This window comes from Drosophila subpulchrella, unplaced genomic scaffold (genome assembly GCF_014743375.2).
Source record: "Drosophila subpulchrella strain 33 F10 #4 breed RU33 unplaced genomic scaffold, RU_Dsub_v1.1 Primary Assembly Seq25, whole genome shotgun sequence".
Classification (NCBI taxonomy): domain Eukaryota; kingdom Metazoa; phylum Arthropoda; class Insecta; order Diptera; family Drosophilidae; genus Drosophila; species Drosophila subpulchrella.
Window position 1 is genome coordinate 1,439,010 of NW_023665555.1, and position 23,106 is coordinate 1,462,115.

At 38.6% G+C, this 23,106-nt stretch overlaps 1 protein-coding gene across 2 annotated transcripts in view; it reads left to right on the forward strand.

Annotated features, from left to right (window-relative positions):
• The first annotated feature begins 502 nt into the window (after positions 1–502).
• LOC119559603 (inactive serine protease scarface) overlaps positions 503–23,106 on the forward strand; it is a 49,342-nt gene continuing 26,738 nt past the window's right edge. The window contains exons 1-6 of one of the 2 annotated variants that reach the window (XM_037872619.1): positions 503–567; positions 4,456–4,808; positions 9,657–9,827; positions 19,404–20,101; positions 20,160–20,312; positions 20,437–20,705. In XM_037872619.1, the coding sequence (XP_037728547.1) occupies positions 4,482–4,808; positions 9,657–9,827; positions 19,404–20,101; positions 20,160–20,312; positions 20,437–20,705 (1,618 nt within the window). In that variant the 5' untranslated portion in view covers positions 503–567; positions 4,456–4,481. Of the gene's footprint in view, positions 568–855; positions 872–4,455; positions 4,809–9,656; positions 9,828–19,403; positions 20,102–20,159; positions 20,313–20,436; positions 20,706–23,106 lie in introns of those variants that run through there. The other variant, XM_037872618.1, reaches the window with a different exon arrangement.

The window sequence follows — 23,106 nt, forward strand, 5'->3', positions numbered from 1 at the left end:
ATATAACCACTTTTTGTGTGCTAGAGCAAATTCAATCTCAGAGACCAAAACCAGACCCTTAACCACACTTAATTAGTAATACCTAAATGAGCTCGAAATAGCAATGCTACAAATGTAAAGCCCCTAAAATGTTTAAGCTTAATTAGGCCGTGCCGCTAGGCGAGCGGAGGAAGAGAATTGTGAGACTTAAGATCCGACAAATACCAGAGCCTAGGTCTGAACCATCTGCCGCTTCTTCTGCGACTGTGCACTGAGTCTGGGCAGAGCAGCCAAGATCAAGATCCGCGTCAAACGAAAGTGAGTTTACGGAGAGCACGAGCGGCGCGCCGGCGTCAAAGCAAGCGTTTACTCATCTGCCGCCACAAGCAGCGCTGCGGCATAGCTCACTGTGATTCACTTGCTCGCATCTTCGACGGCTGACGTCGGCTGCGCAGCTTCTGCGGTGCGATGCGGTTGGCTTCGCTGGGCACATATAAAACAAACGATGGTTAAATATCCACAATCATATTCAAGTTGTTCGTTAGCGCGTTTGATTTCGCGTCCGAGAAAAATCGTGATCTTTTTAGTGTAAGGAACAAAAGTGTTGAATTTTAATGTCAGTGATCCACATCGCAAAAATTATTCGTACTTAGCCTTGTCAAGTTAAAAGTTAAAGGATACTTCCGTAGACGTGTACTGCCAGGCCTCCGGCCAGCTACGTTTTTAGGTGCTGCTATGTATCCAGGGCAAATTAGTCTTGGGCCTTACCATGTGCAGCCGTAGCCTTTTGAGGTTAAAACAAATTTATTTGCGGTAGATTGATTGATGTTCCATTGATTCGGTTTCAGTTGTCGCTGCTTCGAGGTTGCCGAGTCCCTACCTTCCACCGGCAGTCAGTACAGTCATTTGATTTTTATACCCGTTACTCGAAGAGTGAAATGGTATACTAGATATGTCGGAAAGTATATAACAGGTGAAAGGAGTATAAAGTATATATATTCTGGTTCAGGTTCACTAGCTGAGTCGATCTAGCCATGTCCTTTGAACTTTATATCTCGGAAAATTAAAGAACTTGAGTGTTGGGACTTGGCATGCAGATTCTTGGGCTTCCTGCGCAGCGCAAGTTTGTATCAGCAGGATGTCACGCCCACTCTAACACTCTAACTCTAACGCACGACCATAACAGTAAAACCCGTCTTATATTGTGTAAAAACGTAAATGAAATTGTAAGTTTGTTATTATCAACACCCATCTACATGCCAAAAATTATTGAAATCGAACCAGTCATAAAAGTAATAAGAAAATCATGATCAATATTTCGCAAGTTCAATCGAGATGGCACACCACATGCAGAAAATCAGCTTCTTTCCACTAATAACCCAGCAAGCCACTAGGGGCGCTGTAGGCTAGGTGGCGCTTAAGGCTGGGTGTGATAGTGAAAAAAGCAGATTTGCTTGAAGCATGTCTCCATCCCTCTCGCACTCCCTTAAGCTGAGTAACGGGTATATAATAGTGGAGGCCGTCGACCATAGCGTTTTCTCTAGTTGGATTTGGCTGCCATTGTGCTTTTTGTTTAGCTGGTTGAAAATTTATTTGTTGGTTATGCGTTCTGAATCTTGCTGTTTGTTGTTTTGTTTTGTGTTTTGCTGAATTGTTGTAAAATGCGGAATGAAAACAATTTTCAGAAAACTTAGGTAAGAAAGTTTTTTTGAAATTGTAATAGAAATATATATACTCTAACACTTAGATATTTAGAAAACTCGGGATACTATTCTAACCGCAATATAATTTTTTAGTTGTAGTATTTGTTTTTTATATAGGAAGTTATAGTGACGAACGATTCGTTTTTTTTAATGTCCCTTTTCCAAAAATTAATATTTTTCAAAAGTTTAAAAGCAGAAAGTTACTAAGCATATTACTGTAAAAGTTCGATGCTAAAATTCCAGCGGAGTTAAATACTGCAGCTCTTGGAGCCAAAATTCTTTTCACTCTAAAAAGTTGTATGGTAAGGTGAAGAACTGGTAAATACACACTAAGACAAGAGAACGCAATAGTCGATGCCATCGACTAATAAATACTCGTTACTCAGCCAAAAAAGAGATGGAGATATGCAGCGAAGCGACTCTTCACAAATGCACACCCCAACGGCACCACCTTGCAGCGATATCTTTATTTGCTGGCAACTTTTTAGTGGATGGTCCGATTCCGAACATTTTTGAAGATATTGAAAATCAAAATAAAAATGCACTTAAATTTTTAAAAATCTTCAAAAATTTGGGCACTAGACAGATTTTAGAGTGGGCGTGTGGGCATATGTGGGCGTTAGAGTGTGCGTGGCACCCTGCTGAAATAAACTTTCGCTGTCCCATAACCTCAAGAATCTGCATGTTAAATCCCAACTAGCTTGTATAGCTTCCGAGATCTCAGCGTTCATACGGACGGACAGACAGACGGACATGGCTAGATCGACTCGGCTAGTGATCCTGATCGAGAACATATATTCTTTATAGGGTCGGAAACGCTTTCTTCTGCCTGTTCATACTCTCCGACGAATGTAGTTAACCCTTTAATCTCCACGAAAATACAATTAATACCTTAATAAAGTATTTCGATAAAATTTTTAAGATACACGCGAGGCAAACATCAAAATATGTATAATCCATAAATCGTGTAGTAGATAGTCAAAAATCGAAAGAAAATCGCTGAAATTTTTTAGTCTAAAAACAAAATGTATAGTCATTTAGTTTTACAAAAGAATACAGAAAATGTTTTATGTATATTTTGTTTTTGTAAAAAACAGCAATTTCATTTGTTTTCGCTTTGGATTGGAGATATTCAAATATTTTTAGCTTTGAGTCACGATCGCGGAAGCGCAATTTGCGCTAAGATCGAATTGTTGATAGAATATGAATGAATATATGCGAATTGATCCATTCTTTTACGGTTGGCGAATTGTGATTAAAATATCATAGACTCAATTTGCAACAAATTCTTTGAGCAAACATGATGAAGTGATAAGCTTAAGATGATTTTTATAGCAGTCACTTCAGCCATAAGTTGGCACTTCGTTTATTCATTGTTCCAATTTAATACCGCAATAAATCCAAAATTACCTAAAAAGTTTCAAAATTATATAATATTTTAGGAATCAGACAAAATAGGGAGGAAAGGCATTACATTACCTCAAGTTTAGGTAAAATTTTATAAAAACGTAACATTCTAGACCATATGTGACTTAAAAATTAAGTATTTTCAAAAACATTTTTTATTTGAACTAGTAAGATAAGTAAATAGTTTACCTCTCTGACAAAACAAACATTTTAAGTTGAGCACGGTGGGAAACTATTCTCTAACCTCTAGTTTACGGAACACTGTTTCTAGAATTATCATGCACTGTGTTATTAGGACATATGGGTTAATTTTAAAGTAATCATTGGCATAATAACTTAGTTTATTATTACCTTAAAAGTAAGAAAGTAGTCCAATTTTGTTTATTTTTTGGCAACCAATTATCTAAAACTAAAATTGTAGTCTATTTAAAATATTTAGTTCATGCGTTACATCTACCCGTGATCTCAATATATGGTTATGTGGGTGGTAGACAGATCTAAGCGTTATGTGCGTTAGAGTGGGCGTGGCAATGTTTTTTTTAGATCAATCGATAGGTATTATCAAGACAAAAACATTTCAGTTAAAATTTGTTATCTAGCATAAAAAATTGTGGGCGCCACAGACTTAGTCGGTTTTTCTTTTTTCTTGGATCAATACATTTCAGCTAAGAATTTGTCTCTAGCATAAAAATTGTGGGCGCCACAGGTTGTGGCGACTTGTGGGCGTTAGAGTGGGCGTGGCATATTCGCGTAAAAAGCTTGCGCTGCGTACAAGGCTACGTAATCTAAATCTGAGATACCAATTCTCTATCTTTGCTAGTTTTCGAGATATCCGCGTTCATATTTATGATTTTTTGAAGTTTTTGGGCGGTTTGTGGGCGTTAAAATGGGCGTGCAAACTTTTTTGATGATGATGATGAGAACAATACATTTCAGTTTAAATTTTTATTTTAGCATCAAAACTGTAAGAGCCACATTTTTGGGCGGATTGTGGGCGTTAGAGTGGGCGTGGCACACTGCTGAAACAACACTGCTGCAAGCTTAATCCCAGTATTGTAGCTCTTATAGTTTCCGAGATCTCAGCGTACGTACGGACAGACGGACCGACGGAAATGGCTAGATCGACTCGGCGGCAACTGATCCTGATCACGAATACATATACTTTATGGGGTCGAAAACGCTTCCTTTGCTTGTTACATACTTTCCGACGAATCTAGTATACCCTTTTACTCTACCAGAAACGGGTATAAAAATAGTACCTCTTTTTCCTAAGTGACCAATTCTTCTGCGTCGCACCTGCTCTTCTTTGTGCAATCACCATTATACTATAATTAATTTATTATTAACAATTCATTTAATTTATTAGGCCCATTTCTAGAGAGTCGAATCGCCATGACTATTTCACGGTTTCGGAAGCAGCTCGTCTTTTGTTTTACACTGATTATGCTACCTTTAGTCAGTGCCGACTATCATGGCAACATGTTCCTAAACGGCCAGTACCAAAACGGCGTCAAGGTTCAAAAGGAAACACAACACTCAGTAAACCCCTCATCGAACGTGTTTCTTAACCACGCCATCATCAGTAGGCAAGCGTCCCCATTCCAGGGACCTCCCTATCTGCCACCCAAGGAGTACTTAAAGTGCGATCCCGGCCAGCAATGTGTTCCCTATGGTCAGTGCCTGAACGGATTCTTTACCCAGAAGTTTCCAAGGATACAAGTAAGTGGGTGCTCCTTGACAGAGAACAGGAATACTTTTAACTCTCGAGCAGACGATGTGTTACTCAATTATTCATTTGTCAATGGCATTATATGCAAAATAGATCAAGTTTAAGGGAACAGTAAAAAAGTAGCGTTTAACGCTACTTATGTCTCCCTGTCCGTTTAATTTAATCAAAAATTTTAGAGCTTGTCTGTAGCGATATGACACAAAAGATTGCGGGCGTTGTCGTTGCGTGATTAGCTTGCCTGATCTGCATTTCCCTAAAGTTATTGATTTTATAATTGGTTTGCAGCTTGGCACAGCACATAAGTACTTTGTTTATTGGCCAGACAATAGCGAATAGAAATTTCGTAAGCGCACAAAATTGAATAAATAGAGAAGTTCGTATGCAATTGCCTCCTACCAATATATTTCAAAAATACTTTCCAACAATACAATTTTAATTCTTCCATTAGGCAGATTTAAGTGTAATGATTATCAAACAAAAGCACCTCTTAACGAGGTAACAATCTTGTGACTATCGCAGTTTCAACAAACAAAAGTTTTCATATCACCTTTTGTGACAAAAATGTATTACACGATCCACTTAATAAAAAGACTTTCTGCATTTTATACATTTGGCACTCTGCAATTAAATATGCCTGTGTTTAGCTGTACGATTTTGATAAAGCGTGTCGAAAGAGTATTTATGTAGTAGATCGTATAATACATTTTCGTCACAATAGTTGATATCAGGACTTTTATGATCGTCACTAGATTTTTACCTCGTTTAGAGGTGTTTTTGAAATTTTTCAGAAGTTTTTGTTTTAAACATCAATCAAATAATTAATCTACATTCCCCAAAGCCATAGAGTTCAAGTTTCTAATTGGTTCCATGACCCCAAAGTAGCGTTTGGATGCGCACACACAAAATTCTATGTTGTCCAAGGTTGAGGAATCTCGAGGGCTAAACAGTATAACCTTTTAACCGAAAGCGTTCTTGAATAATTAAAAAAATAAATAAGAAGTCGAAATAAAACAAGGAAGAACGCTATAGTCGATTACATCGACTATCAGATACCCGTTACTCAGCTAAAGGGACCAAAGGGAAATGGAGATATGCAAGCAGCAAGGCAAGATTAAAATGCGCCACCTAACGGCGGTAGACAGATTTAAGCGTTATGGGCGTTAGAGTGAGCGTGGCAATTGTTTTTGGATCAATCGATAGGTATTGACGAGACCAATACATTTCAGTTAAGATTTTGTATCTATCATGAAAACTGTGGGCGCCACAGGCTTGGGCGGTTTGTGGGCGTTAGAGTGGGCGTGGCATATTCGCGTAACAAACTTGCGCTGCGTACAAGGCTACGGAATCTAAATCTGAGAATTCAATTCTCTATCAGTGATAGTTTCCGAGATATCCGCGTTCATACTTACGATTTTTTGAAGTTTGTGGGCGGCTTGTGGGCGATAAAGTGGGCGTGGCAAAATTCTTGTTTAGATCAATCGATAGGTATTGACGAGAGCAATACATTTCAGTTAAAATTTTTATTCTAGCATCAAAACTGTAGGAGCCACAGTTTTGGGCGGCTTGTGGGCGTTAGAGTGGGCGTGGCACTCTGCTGAAACAAACTTGCGCTGCTTAAGAAGCTCAGGAATCTGCATGCCAAATCCCAATAGCCTAGCTCTTATACTTTCCGAGATCTCTGCGTTCATCCGGACGGACTGACAGACGGACAGACGGACATGGCTAGATCGACTAGGCTAGTGAACCTGATCAAGAATAAATATACTTTATGGGGTCGGAAACGCTTCCTTCTGCCTGTTACATACTTTCGACGAATCTAGTATACCCTTTTACTCTACGAGTAACGGGTATAAAAATGTTAAAGTTTCTTATATTATGCTGTTTAACATCGTCTGGAAATTTCAGGACCCTAAAGTAACGTTTTGGACAAACTGCCAAACAAAATACAATTTTCATTTTGAAAAGTCCTCCATAATCTTGATTTGTCGTATAACCCTTGATCGGAATATCGGATTTAAAAAAATTAGGTGTCATCTCATTTTTTCTCATTTTTTTACACTTTCACCGCTTTTTATCCCAAACCATTGATTTTTTGTTAGTCTTCGTATGTAAATTTTTTTCAATCGGAATAACTGTCTGTCGAATACTAAAGCCAATCTGTTTGATTGTCGTGCGAAAAAAACAAAATCAAAAAATGTTCAGGGAAATATTGTGCCTGTCTAATCAATTGTATATGGGAATAATTAGTTATACGATTGAAAGATAACCAACTACAACAAGGGATTGAGCTAGAAGAGTTGGAAATATTCCCCAGTCCCGTTGCCTGCTTAAGTGTTAATAAACCTGTGCGGTAAATTCACATGCACATACATATGTATGTATTCAGACTCGAACTACGCCAAATTTAGCTGTTCCGGGACCGTGGGTATGTTAAGGTGATTCATTTACACTCATCTAAGCTAAGCAGTTGAAATTAAGTGCCACGAACAGTGCCACAACAAAACTGAAACCATTTCAGAGATACATAAACCAGATTTGAGTACTTTCCCAAACCGCAAGAGGTGATCCAAGCATGCTATTTAATAGCCATTTAGCATGTTCAACTCGCGTTTAGGCCAAAGATCTTCAATAGTCAGGGTCAAGCTTCTTGCTTGAGAAGACGTTAAAGCGGACATAAACAAGTGGAATTAGACAGTTTAATTTGTAATATTCAGTTCTGGCAACTCTGCTATCTGAACTGGTTATTTCAAATCTTCATCATGACACGACATTCCTTCTCTGCAAGTAATACCCACCGGGAAATTTTTTGAGTTACACATGTGGTTTCTGATCTTTGGTCACACTTTCTAATATGCAAAAGTTCAGTTGCTAAATGCCAGCTGACCAATCGAAGTGAGAAAACAAAAACAAGACTGCAGCGGAAAAGTTCAACGCAAATTCAATGCATATAGGCCATTGCAACTAGAAGTTGAGGGGTCATCTTTCTGCATATCACTTATGAAGTGGTTAACATTGGTGAACTTTTAGCTAAAATGACTTTGTTGCTAGCTCGTGTTGTTAACTTCGTGGTGGTAAATTAAGCCCCATAATTAACCTACCTAACCAAATCGAATGTGTTATAAATAATATCTGAACTTAAGCTCCAAGAACTTTTTTTACATAAGATATGAAGAAACCTTTAATGCAAATCTGTAGATTGGCATATATGTTTGATTGGCTATATCCGAATGCCTCGACTATCAGACGGCCGTTAATCAGCTTTTAAATTAAAAATTGGTAAAACTTATTTTAACCTTAAAATAACCGCTTTAAAATTGGAGGACACTTGGAAAATTCGCAAATATTCGCATAAGGCACACGGCAAAAGTTCATACCATACAAGTGGTAGTAGCTGTATAGTTTTTAACCGACAATTTTACATGCACGGATTTTTGTTCCACTTACTGCCTTCAGGAGCTTTGCAACACTGCGTAAACGATCTTACTTCTCTTTTTGGCGCATGTGAATGCACTGACTTGAAAACTTAAATTTTTTGATGCAAAAAGTTTCTTCAAACAAAAATAATAGTAACTGCAAAAAGAATGAAAAAGAGAAAAATATGGCTAAAATGCATGTTTCTAAACATTTTCAAAAAATCATAAAAAATATAAGCAAAATGATTTTTGAAAAATTCTTTTTGCAGTTACTATTATTTTTGTTTGAAGAAACTTTTTGCATCAAAAAATTTAAGTTTTCAAGTCGAGGAAAAAAGTTCAAAAAGGACATTTTCACACAAATTCGTCCTTTTCAATAAGTACTGAATGTGTTAAGAAATGTATTGTATCATTCAAATGGCCTTTCCATTGATGCCAAAGTTAACAAGATGTAAGTTCAAATTATGAATATATTTAACTTTTTTTTTGTGAAAATACTTTTGACCACCCTTGTAATTTTTCAAAATTTTATAAGAGCGGAAACGTCGAAGGTTTGGATAAGAAATCGGTTTTCCAGTTATCTAAAAACATTTTTTTCGCACACTAAGAAATAAAAAAAAACACCTTTTAAAGAGTTATAAAACTGGTGACGATCGCACCTTAAACATACAAAAGTTATCTCATTCGGCACCCCGCAGTACAATATGACTGTGTAAGCAAAAGGCTGTACGATTTTGATGAAGCATGCATAATTTGAAAAATGAAGATGCTTATGCTTTTTTAAAAAGTGGTAAAATTAAAGTTACTTACCGGCCCCAACAGCTCCAATTTTCTAAAATTGCACTTTTACACTTTAACCACTCTTTCTGCCAAAATAATTGAATTTCTCAAAATGCAATCCTTTTAGTTTTGGCGATACCTTTCGATTGGTGCATCACTAGCTATGATCAGACCATCACTTTATCCCAAGCCATTTGATTTTCTTGGTATGCAATCCTTTTAGTATTTGCGATACCTTTCGATTAGTGTATCACTCGTTATGGTCGCACCGTCACTGCAGATTTTAAGTCCTGCGGCTATATATAGTAGTAGCCTTAGCACACTCTCCTGGTGTGGTTCCGTCCACAGTGATAAAATTACTTGAATTGTAAATTCTAATTCAGGGACATGATATAACATATAACATAAGCTTAAATCTGTCTACCACCTTCATTACCATATATGGAAATCGCGTATAGGTGGAATTTTACAATCTCGCATAGCTGGTTGTATATCTCCATCTCTCTTGCGCTCTCTTTAGCCGAGTAACGGGTATCTCAGAGTCGAGACACTCGACTATGGCGTTCCTTCTTGTTTTATTTTATACAATAAGATCAAATTGACCACACCGCATTCATTATTTGACCAACATCTTTCTATTCTCAGAACTGTCAGCCGGAAACCAATATCTGCTGCACCTACCAGGCGCCGCAACCCATCACTACAATAAATACTCCCGTGCCGTTTGCATCCTGTCCCCGTGACTCGGACTGTGTGGCCCCGGAAAACTGTCGCAACGGTGAAATAAGTGCCATAAACTACGTTAAGAAGCAAGAAGTAAGTGCTTACTTGTGACTGCCGACGGTCAAAAACATTTTGCCACTAAATCAGTTTAGCAATCCAGAGGGTTTTACTATTCAATTGGCTTGTACAGCATTATTTCACTACCAATCTAGCCGAGCTGTTTGAATTTTGTACCATCGATGAGACGAACCTGCCAAACAAAGCGACTCCAGCAGATGAAACTGGCTTTGCCGGAATCAGACTAGAGCGCACATAATTTCACAATTCCGATGGTACTTATGTATGTACACATTTATCACGTGAAAACCATGACTAAGAAACCTAGCTCAGCAGCCTACACCTTATTAGCACATAATTAGTATTAAAGGCTGCTCCTCCTTTTAACCTAGGATTCTATGAAATATAAAGTAAAACAAGGAACAACGCTATAGTCGAGTACCTCGACTATCAGATACCCGTTACTCAGCTAAAGGGACCAAAGGGAAATGGAGATATGCAAGCAGCAAAGCGAGATTTAAATGCGCCACCTACCGGCGGAAGACAGATTTAAGCATTGTGGGCGTTAGGGTAGGCGTGGATTTTTTTGGATCAATCGATAGGCATTGACGAGACCAATACATTTCAGTTAAAATTTTTAATCTAGCATAAAAATTGTGGGCGCCACAGGCTTGGGCGGTTTGTGGGCGTTAGAGTGGGCGTGGCATATTCGCATAACAAACTTGCGCTGCGTACAAGGCTACGGAATCTAAATCTGAAATCCCAATACTCTATCTTTGATAGTTTCCGAGATATCCGCGTTCATATTTACGATTTTTTGAAGTTTGTAGGCGGTTTGTGGGCGTTAAAGTGGGCGTGGTAAACTTTTTTTTGGGTCAATCGATAGGTATTGATGAGAACAATTCATTTCAGTTTAAATTTTTACTCTAGCATCAAAACTGTAGAAGCCACAGTTTTGGGCGGTTTGTGGGCGTTAGAGTGGGCGTGGCACTCTACTGAAACAAACTTGCGCTGCGTAAGAAGCTCAGGAATCTGCTCGCCAAATCTCAATAGCCTAGCTCTCATAGTTTCCAAGATCTCAGCGTTCATCCGGACAGACGGACAGACGGACAGACGGACAGACGGACAGACGGACATGGCTAGATCGACTCGGCTAGTGATCCTGATCAAGAATATATATACTTTATGGGGTCGGAAACGCTTCCTTCTGCCTGTTACATACTTTCCGACGAATCTAGTATACCCTTTTACTCTACGAGTAACGGGTATAAATATGATAAAAAGCTTTGCAGGCCGATGACTTGCACCATTTTTGAGCGCCCCATTCGGCATTGGTTATGCCTCGGGGCGAAGATTTTAAAAAGTCTGGCAGCGGGAGCGAATCTGTCGCCACCACAAGCAGTAATCAAACTGGTATGCGGTTGAGCATACATACAAATGTACAAGCATTTTTTCGGGTATAAAAACTACGCAGGGCATTTATACATATTTATGTATGCTTACAATGTATGTATATACATTGTACATACATATGTTAAGCTATAAAAAGAGGGTAGGGTGCGATGAGAGAGGACAAGAAAGACGCGACGAGGAATGCGGCTAAGAGATATCTCAAATTTTCACCAGGCCAGCGTAATTGCATAATTTGTATACCCTTGCAGAGGGTATTATGATTTTAGTCAGAAGTTTGCCACGCAGTGAGGGAGACGTTTCCGACCCCATAAAGTATAAATATTCTTGATCAACATCACAAGACGAGTCGATCTAGCCATGTCCGTCTGTCCGTCCGTTTCTACGCAAACTAGTCTCTCAGTTTTAAAGCTATCGGGCTGAAACTTTCTCAAAATTCTTCTTTCTTTTGCAGGTAGTATATAATTCGGACTATACAACTATATCTTATAGCTCCTATAGGAATAATTGGAAAAAAAAATTTTAAAAAAGTATATCTATGGTGTTTTTTAGCTTATAACCTCCTATGCTTGGAAATAACATTTTTTAATTAGTTCTTAATTTCGAATTTTTTTTTTTAAATCGGACGACTATATCATATAGCTGCCATAGGAACGATCGGAAAATTGGTGGGAAAATAATATGAAACAAATTACAGCTTCGGCGTTTTTTTACATTTCATCTTATACTATTGAAAATATCCTTTTTTGTATTTTTACGAATTTTGGATTAAATTTAATAAAAATCGGACGACTCTAACATATAGCTGTCAAAGAAACGGTCAGAGAAATAATGAAATAATTATTTTTAAAAAATTATTGCTTTGTTGATTTTGATCGTGTTTTCTTTTACTCTGGGATATAGAATATTATAACTTTTCAGCATTACGAATTTAATTTTACACAAATATCACTGAAGCTAGCAAAAATCCTTAAAAATGTAACATGGTGTTACTAACATTGATTTTTTCTTATAACTGAAAGGGTATACAAACTTCGGCCTGCCGAAGTTAAATTCCTTTCTTGTTTTATCTGCAACGTCCGGAAAAACGGGTCAGTTGCGTTCAATGCTGTTGTAATGCAATGTCTGCCACAAGTAAGGTACGTTGCCGTGCATTATCATGGTTTCATTCCTTAAACACGGGGATCATAAGTGTTGTTGCTATAACTGTTAGATTGGTTTTTTCATTATACCTGCTGTCACTTATGGTTTTTTTTAAATTTGAGCTCATTTTTGCAGTTAAGAGAAACTCTCATGGCGTAAATAAATGTTTTAGATCTGCATTCCCCAAGATCGTTGCACTATGAGGAATTTACCCACTTTTTGTGGCATTTATTAATAACTTAAAAACAAAGCAACATTTAAAAGTTTTGTTTTTTGAATTAAGTATATAAAATTTAAAGGGAGTAAAATAAAAAAGATGGGCGTGGTCCCGCCTTTTTTCAAGAATGTTCCTAATTTTTTTTTCCAAGAACACCAAACCGAATTTAAAAAAAAATATTTGCGTTTTTTATTTTCTATTTTTTAAGTAAAATTGTAATTTTTATACCCTTGCAGAGGGTAAATTGATTTCAGTCAGAAGTTTGCAACGCAGTGAAGGAGACGTTTCCGACCCCATAAAGTATATATATTCTTGATCAGCATGACTAGACGAGTCGATCTAGCCATGTCCAACTGTCAGTCTGTCCGTCCGTTTCTACGCAAACTAGTCTCTCAGTTTTAAAGCTATCGGGCTGAAACTTTTCCAAAAGTCTTATATCTTTTGCAGGTAGTATATAAGTCGGAACCAGCCGGGTCGGAAAACTATATCGTATAGCTCCCATAGGAATAATCGGAAAAAAATTTAATAAAATTATATATTTGGTGTTTTTATACCCTTGCAGAGGGTATATTGATTTCAGTCAGAAGTTTGCAACGCAGTGAAGGAGACGTTTCCGACCCCATAAAGTATATATATTCTTGATCAGCATGACTAGACGAGTCGATCTAGCCATGTCCGTCTGTCCGTCTGTCCGTCTGTCCGTCCGTTTCTACGCAAACTAGTCTCTCAGTTTTAAAGCTATCGGGCTGAAACTTTCCCAAAAGTCTTATATCTTTTGCAGGTAGTATATAAGTCGGAACCAGCCGGATCGGACAACTATATCTTATAGCTCCCATAGGAATAATCGGACAAAAAAATTAAAAAAAATTATATCTTTGGTGTTTTTTAGCCTATAACCTACTAAGCTTGGAAATAACATTTTTTAATTAGTTTTGAATTTTGAATTAAATTTAATCGAAATCGGACGACTATATCATATAGCTGCCATAGGAACGATCGGAAAATTTGTGGAAAAATAATATGAAACAAATTATAGCTTCGGTGTTTTTCAACATATAACCTCCAACGCTTGGAAATAACATTTTTTAGTTAGTTCTGAATTTCGAAATTAATTTTATCAAAATCGGACGACTGTAACACATAGCTGCCATAAGAACGATCGGAAAATTGGTTGGAAAATAATCTGAAACAAATTATAGCTTCGGTGTTTTTTGACATATTATCTTATACTATTGGGAATATCATATTTTAATTAGTTCTGAATTTCGAATTTAATTTTATCAAAATCGGACGACTATATCATATAGCTGCCATAGGAACGATCGGAAAATTGGTAGGAAAATAATATAAAACCAATTATTGCTTCGGTGTTTTTTGACATATTATCTTGTACTATTGGGAATATCATTTTTTGTGTTTTTAAATTTAATAATTTAAGCTGCAAGGGTATATAAGCTTCGGCTTGCCGAAGCTAACTTCCTTTCTTGTTTAACATATAACCTTCTAAGCTTGGAAATTACATTTTTAAATTAGTTTTGAATTTCGAATTAAATTTTATCAAAATCGGACGACTATATCATATAGCTGCCATAGGAACGATCGGAAAATTGGTAGGAAAATAATATGAAACAAATTATAGCTTCGGTGTTTTTTAACATACATATAACCTCCTACGCTTGGAAATGACATTTTTATACCCTTGCAGAGGGTATATTGATTTCAGTCAGAAGTTTGCAACGCAGTGAAGGAGACGTTTCCGACCCCATAAAGTATATACATTCTTTATCAGCATCACTAGACGAGTCGATCTAGCCATGTCCGTCTGTCCGTCTGTCCGCACGTTTCTACGCAAACTAGTCTCTCAGTTTTAAAGCTATCGGGCTGAAACTTTCCCAAAAGTCTTATATCTTTTGCAGGTAGTATATAAGTCGGAACCAGCCGGATCGGACATATATCTTATAGCTCCCATAGGAATATTCGGAAAAAAAAATGTTAAAAAATTATATCTTTGGTGTTTTTTAACTTATTACCTCCTTTCCTTGGAAATAACATTTTTTAATTAGTTCTGAATTTCGAATTTAATTTTATCAAAATCGGACGACTATATCATATAGCTGCCATAGGAACGATCGTAAAATTGGTGGGAAAATAATATGAAACAAATTATAGCTTCGGTGTTTTTTTTTAACATAGAACCTCTTAAGCTTGGAAATGTCCGTCTGTCAGTCTGTCCGTCCGTTTTTACGCAAGCTAGTCTCTCACTTTTAAAGCTATCGGGCTGAAACTTTCCCAAAAGTCTTATATCCTTTGCAGGTAGTATATAAGTCGGAACCAGCCGGATCGGACAACTATATCTTATAGCTCCCATAGGAATAATCGGAAAAAAAAAATTTGTAAAACTATATCTGTGTTGTTTTTAGCATATAACCTCCTAAGCTTGGAAATAACATTTTTCAATTAGTTTTGAATTTTGAATTTCATTTTATCGAAATCGGACGACTATATCTTATAGCTGCCATAGGATCCATCGGAAAATTGGTGGAAAAATAATATGAAACAAATTATAGCTTCGGTGTTTTTCTACATATACCCTCCAACGCTTGGAAATAACATTTTTTAATTAGTTCTGAATTTCGAATTTAATTTTATCAAAATCGGACGACTAAATCATATAGCTGCCATAGGAACGATCGTATAATTGGTAGGATAATAATATGAAACAAATTATAGCTTCAGTGTTTTTTGACATTTTATCTTATACTATTGGGAATATAATTTTTTGTGTTTTTAAATTTAATAATTATAGCTGCAAGGATTGCCGAAGTTAACTTCCTTTCTTGTTTATATTGTTACCAATATAATTCGTAACAAAAATACTAAAATCCTTTATATCAACGTTAAGTAAGTGAAATGAAGTTGTAAAATAATTTTAAATTAATCGTTACTGGCATTTACCAGACAAAAATGCGAGAAATATACAGTATTAGGTAGAGGTCTTTAAAGCTAAATTTTAGAGAAAGTGTGAAAAAGTGCACTTTTATACTAACCGAGCTCAATAAGAATCAAATACTCTACAAGATAAAAAAGGTTTCAGAGGTGGAAACTGCTGGAATCACTTTGTAGCTCCATTTAAAAATACAAATTAACCTAAAGATTTTTTTTTTAAAGTTAGAACTAGAACACGAATATACGGGCACCACAATCAATAAATACAATATCAAGGTCACAAACACAAGTTACAAGTCCCTCTGATTGAATGGTATTTCAAAAACTGCAGTGCTTTGTTTACTTTTACATTAAGAATAATAGGTACCATTCAGTTCTAAAAATTAGTTTTCACCCGTGAATCACCTGGTGAATTACCGGTGACGCATGACACTCCATGTATACATTTGTATGGGATATCCGCTTTTTTACTCGTGATAGCTCATATGAACATTTTTCGAAGTTAACCCTGCCTTGTCCGTTTTTGTCGTATGGGATGTCACCTCATAACATGCCATTGGTGATATTATGAGTAACATAAAATAAAGTGTCATCGATATACATAAATGGTAAAAAAAGCAATTAAAATAAAATTCATTTTTTATTTGCTTGCATTTTTTTATAATTTTTTTTGCGGTGTTTAATTTGTTTGTTTTTTTTTTGCACTATTTATACTAGATTCGTTGAAAAGTATGTAACAGGCAGAAGGAAGCGTTTCCGACCCTATAAAGTATAAATATTCTAGATCAGGATCACTAGCCGAGTCGAACTAGTCATGTCCGTCTCTCCGTATAAACGCTGAGATCTCAGAAACTATGAGAGCAACAATACTGTGATTAGGCATGCAGATTCCTTAGATTCCTGCCCAGCGCAAGTTTGCCCACAAACCGCCCAAGACTGTGGCTTCTACAGTTTTGATGCTAGAATAAAAATTTTACTGAAATGTATTGTTGTTATTAATACCTATCGATTGCCCAAAAAAAAGTTTGCCACGCCCACTTTAACGCCCACAAACAGCCCACAAACTTCAAAAAATCGTAAGCATGAACGTGAATATCTCAGAAACTATTAAAGATAGAGAATTGGGATCTCAGATTTAGATTCCGTAGCCTTATACGCAGCGCAAGTTTGTTACGCGAATATGCCACACCCACAAACCGCCCAAGCCTGTGGCGCCCACAATTTTTATGCTAGATAACAAATTTTAGCTGAAATGCATTGGTCTCGTCAATACTTATCTATTGATGTAAAAAAAAATTTGCCACACCCACTCTAACGCCCATAACGCTTAAATCTGTCTACCGCCGGTAGGTGGCGCATTTCAATCTCGCTTTGCTGCTTGCATATCTCCATTTCCCTTTGGTCCCTTTAGCTGAGTAACGGGTATCTGATAGTCGAGGTACTCGACTATAGCGTTCTTCCTTGTTTTTGTTTTGCCTTTCTAAGACGTATTAACAAGAAGAGAGAAAAACGTAAACACCGAATCCTCACTCTGCGCGCGACGATTAAAGGCAAAAGATTATAAGACAAAGACGAGAGGGACGTCGACGTCGACAGCGGCACATTGTTTTTGCCTTCTGAAATGTTAGCCCGAGCCCACTCACACCTTATATAAGCAGTGTAGGTGGGGTCGGGAAGCCTTCACTCTACAATTTACTTACCTTCGACGAATACATTATTCCCTTTTCTTCAACAAATAACGGGTATAAAAATCTAAGCATCGACAAAAGAATCAAAAAAGGCAGTTCTAATTATTAAAGTTATAAAGTTATAAGTTATTGCAGTTATAATTATTAAATTTAAAAATACAACAAGGAAGAACGCTATAGTCGAGTACCTCGACTATCAGATATCCGTTACTCAGCTAAAGGGACCAAACGGAAATGGAGATATGCAAGCAGCAAATCGTGATTGAAATGCGCCACCTACCGGCGGTAGACAGATTTAAGCGTTATGGGCGTTAGAGTGGGCGTGGCAAATCGATAGGTATTGAAGAGACCAATACATTTCAGTTACAATTTTGTATCTAGCATGAAAATTGTGGGCGCCACAGGTTTAGCCGGTTTGCGGGCGTTAGAGTGGGCGTGGCATATTCGCGTAACAAACTTGCGCTGCGTACAAGGCTACGGAATCTAAATCTGAGATCCCAATTCTCTATCTTTAATAGTTTCTGAGATATTCACGTTCATGTTTACGATTTTTTGAAGTTTGGGGGAGGTTTTTGGGCTGAAACAAACTTGCGCTGCGTAAGACGCTCAGAAATCTGCACGCCAAATCTCAATAGCCTAGCTTATATAGTTTCCGAGATCTCAGCGTTCATCCGAACGGAGGTGATGGTGATGCAGGTGATGGCACAAAAGTTTGCATGAAACTTTTAGTCAGAAGGACGCAGTTATCATGGAAAAGTAAAAATGGTTTCTGGAAATTTTACGAAGTTTAATTATACCCGTTACTCGTAGAGTAAAAGGGTATACTAGATTCGTCGAAAAGTATGTAACAGGCAGAAGGAAGCGTTTCCGACCCCATAAAGTATATATATTCTTGATCAGGATCACTAGCCGAGTCGATCTAGTCATGTCCGTCTGTCCGTCTGTCCGTCTGTCCGTCTGTCCGTATGAACGCTGAGATCTCGGAAACTATAAGAGCTACAATACTGGAATTAGGCATGCAGATTCCTGAGATTCCTGCGCAGCGCAAGTTTGTTTCAGAAGAGTGCCACGCCCACTCTAACGCCCACAAACCGCCCAAAACTGTGGCTCCTACAGTTTTGATGCTAGAACAAAAATTTTAACTGAAATGTGTTGTTCTCATCAATACCTACCGATTGACCTAAAAAAAGTTTGCCACGCCCACTCTAACGCCCACTCTAACGCCCACAAACCGCCCAAATCTGTGGCGCCCACAATTTTCATGCTAGATAAAAAATTTTAACTGAAGTGTATTGGTCTCGTCAATACCTATCGATTGATTTAAAAAAAACTTTGCCACGCCCACTCTAACGCCCACAACGCTTAAATCTGGCTACCGCTGGTAGGTGGCGCATTTGCTGCTTGCATATCTCCATTGGTCCCTTTACCTGAGTAACGGGTATCTGATAGTCGAGGTACTCGACTATAGCGTTCTTCCTTGTTTTGTATTCCTGTGTAATAAACGGCCATTATTATCAGTGAAAAAAGTTTTGGGATAATCAAAACTTAATTCAAGAAAAGATCAAGAAATGTTTATCTCTCACAAAAAATGTACGGATAATTAACGGCAAATTATCAGTGAAAAAAGTTTTGGAACAATCAAAGATTAGAGGGGGTGCACTAAAAACCCGTTACTCTTAGAGTAAAAAAGTTTGCCACGCCCTCTTTAACGCCCACAAACCGCCCACAAACTTCAAAAAATCGTAAGTATAAACGCGGATATCTCGGAAACTATCAAAGATAGAGAATTGGAATTTCAGATTTAGATTCCGTAGCCTTGTACGCAGCGCAAGTTTGTTATTTAAATATGCCACGCCCACTCTAACGCCCACAAACCGCCAAAACCTGTGAAATGTATTGGTCTCGTCAATACCTATCGATGGATCACGCCCACTCTAACGCCCATAACGCTTAAGTCTGTCTACCGCCGGTAGGTGGCGCATTTCAATCTCGCTTTGCTGCTTGCATATCTCCATTTCCCTTTGGTCCCTTTAGCTGAGTAACGGGTATCTAATAGTCGAGGTACTCGACTATAGCGTTCTTCCTTGTTGTTTATGAACAATTTGCGGAAAATGATAAATATAATTTTTAAAAAATCTAAATTTGCATTGCTTTCTAATGGACATTTTGTTGTGTAAGCACCCATAACTTTCTCGCTTTTCTTAACAGCACATACACTGCCCTGCGCCCGATGTTTGCTGTCGCATGCCTTCAACAACGCTGACCGAAGATGGATATATCTTTAACCTGCCAAACAAAACCTTCCCGCTGCCGACGAATCCAACGATATCGGCCGTACGCACCACACCGCCGCCGTATCGTTCTCAGCTCACGATGGTGATACCAGCCCCCCGGCCTAATTATCTTCCACCTTCGACCACCCTGCGTCCTGTACAGACAACCCGACGACACGTCCACCAGTCGCCTCCCACTACACAAAGGCCGCCACTACGTCCAAAGCCGACTAGCAGGCCCACAAACGAGTACCTACCACCTATGTCCGCCAACGAGATCACGCCGTTTGAACCTGACCGCGTTCCGCAGCCCTCGAACGAGAAGCCGATCTACCGCGGCGAGGATCAACTGTCTCCCCAGATCTTTCCTATACCCCAGACAGCTGAGAGGCCGAAACACTTTTCCAAGTGCGCCTCCGCCCTCGTGTGCACCTCCGAGAATTTCTGCAACGCCATCGGAGTGGTCTCTGAGTCCGCCGTGGAGTTGACCCCTCTGGAAGCAGTGTTCCGAGTACCTCTCACCGACTGCCTGCAGGACGAAAATGGCGCACCCGGCAAGTGTTGCCGTGACCCGAACTATGTGGACCCCTGGCCTGTTAACTTGGCTGGAGTATGCGCGACAAGGAACATGCGGTAGGGAGGCACTTTCGATTTCTTGAGCAGCGAACAAAAATAGTACATTCTTTTCCAGGACGAAACCCACAGGAGTCAAGGATCTGGACGCGAGCTTTGCCGAGATCTCCTGGCAGGCCATGATCTTGCGCGAGTCGAGCAAGACACTTATCTGCGGCGGAGCTATTATCGGAGACGAGTTCGTTCTGACCTCCGCCAGTTGCGTAAATGGGTAAGTGACCACATTACTTATAAGGTAATATGGGCTTAAACAAATTATGAATCATTGCTTTTTTTGGCCCAAAAACCATATGTAATCCCTTAACTTAAACCCATAATAACACTGATACCCCTAGACTGCCGGTGACCGACATTCGCGTTAAGGCGGGAGAGTGGGAGCTGGGCAGCACAAACGAGCCACTTCCGTTCCAGCTGACTGGCGTCAAAACCATCGACGTGCACCCCGCATACGATCACTCGATCAACGCTCACGATATTGCCATCATCCGACTCGAGAGACGCTTGGAGTTTGCCTCCCACATCCAGCCTATTTGCATTAGCGACGAGGACCCAAAGGCTACTGAACAATGCATCACCTCCGGCTGGGGAAAGCAAGCGTTATTGAGTAAGTACTATCACAGAAAAAATTGACTTTACGCAATATCGCTTTAAAAACACAAAATCTACTGTTAATTTTGACCAGGTGCTTAGCCAAGGTTTTTGAGGGGGTTGTTATGCTATATTTACCAATGCCAATGTATTGGTATTCTGCCATGCTCAGAAATCTGCATGCCAAATCCCAATAGCCTAGCTCTTATAGTTATAGTTTCCGTGATCTCAGCGTTCATACGGACAGACAGACAGACGGACAGACGGACATGGCTATATCGACTCGGCTAGTGATCCTGATCAAGAATATATATACTTTATGGGGTCGGGAATCTAGTACACCCTTTTACTCTACGAGTAATCGGAGGCCTTACTTTATAATGGGTAACAAATGTAGTCTGTATTATTGATAACCAAAATAAATAAGTTCCTCGTAGAGTAAAAGAGTAAAAAGTAGCTCACGTATCATAGAGAAGAATATGTATTTTTAACGCCATGCACGGGTGGGCGTCAGTCCGAAAAAAAAATAATAAGAAAACTAATTATTCCCGTTACTCGTAGGATAAAGTATTTAACAGGTAGAGCTAGCTTCGTACGAAATTTTGCGGAAATTGTTAACGCTAATGTGTCAAACCCGCTCTAACGCCCACAAACCGCCTAAAACTGTGGATCCCAAAATATTAGAGGTAGAACAAGAATGTTAACTGAAATATATATATTATATATTGTTTACGTCAATACCTTTCGATTGACTTGATTAAAAGTTTGCACTGTCACTCTAACGCCCACAATCGCCCATAACGCCTAAAACTGTATACCGCTCACATTACCATATGTTGAAATCGCGTGTAGGTGGCGCTTAACAATCTCGCTTTGCTGCTTGAATATCTCCGTCTCCCTTTTGAGTCCTTTAGCTGAGTAACAGGTATCTAATAGTGGAGGCACTCCACTAGTTTCCTAGTTTTTATACTCGTAAAGTAAAAGGGAACATTTTATTCAGGGAAAGGTATTTAACAGGTAAAGGAAGCGTCTCCGACCTCATAAAGTATATATATATATACCAGTTACTAGTAGAGTAAAAGGGTATACTAGATTCGTCGGAAAGTATGTAACAGGTAGAAGGAAGCGTTTCCGACCCCATAAAGAATATATATTCTTGATCGGGATCACTAGCCGAGTCGATTTAGCCATGTTCGACTGTTCGACCGTCCGTATGAACGCTGAGAACTCGAAAACTACAAAAGCTAGAAAATTGGTATTTGGCATGTGGATTTCTGAGCTACTTGCGCAGCGCAAGTTTGTTTTGTCAGTGTGCCACGCCCACTCTAACGCCCACAAACAGCCTAAAACTGTGGATCCTACCGTTTTAATGCGAGAATAAGCTATAATTAATTTTAGCTGAAATGTATTTTATACATCAACACCTATCGATTGACTTAAAAAAGTTTGCCACGGCCTCTTTAACGCCCACAAACCGCCTCAAACTTCTAAAAATCGTAAGCATGGTATCTCGGAAACTATCAAAGATAGAGAATTGGGATTTCAGATTTAGATTCCGAAGCCTTGTACGCAGCGCAAGTTTGTTAATGCCCTAATGCCCACAAACAGCCCAAACCTGTAGTGTCCACAATTTTCATGCTAGAAAATTTTAACTGAAATGTGTTATTCTCGTCAATACCTATCGTTAATACCTGTTGCCACGGCCACTCCTACGCCCAAAAGCGGCCCAAACCTGTGGCGCCCACAATTTTCATGCTGGAAACAAAATTTTAACTTGAATATATTAGTCTCGTCAATACCCTCTCTAACGCCCATAACGCTTAAATGTTTTAACCGCCCACATAACCAAACACTGAGATCGAGGGTAGGTGGTGATAGTAAAGGTACTCGACTATAGCGTCCTTCCTTGTTTTAAAAAATATTTTGTTGATCATCACTATGGGAGCTATAGGATATAGTTTTTCGATCCGGCTCGATCCGACTTATGTACTACCTGCAATAGAAATGAGACTTTTGGAAAGGTTTCATCCCAAAAGCTTTAAATCTGAGAGACTTGTTTGCGTAGAAACGGACAGATGGACAGACGGACATGGCTATATTGACTCTTCTAGTGGAGAGAATATAGAATATATATACTTTATGGGGTCTTAAACGTCTGCTTCACTGTGTTGCAAACTTCTGGCTTAAATCATTATACCCTCTGCAAGAGTTTAAAAGTGCACCCCGTTGATCCGATCAAGATTGGTTTTGATCACTGCTTATCTAAAGCCCACATGCATAAGCTTTTTTTTTCAAATCTCTAGCATTTTTAAAAGAATTTTTAAAGATTTTTTTTTGTGTGCTATTGCGTTGCATTTTAATGCAGCAGTTCCAAGGGAGCGAGAGCAAAGAGAACGAGAGCAATTACAACAAAACAC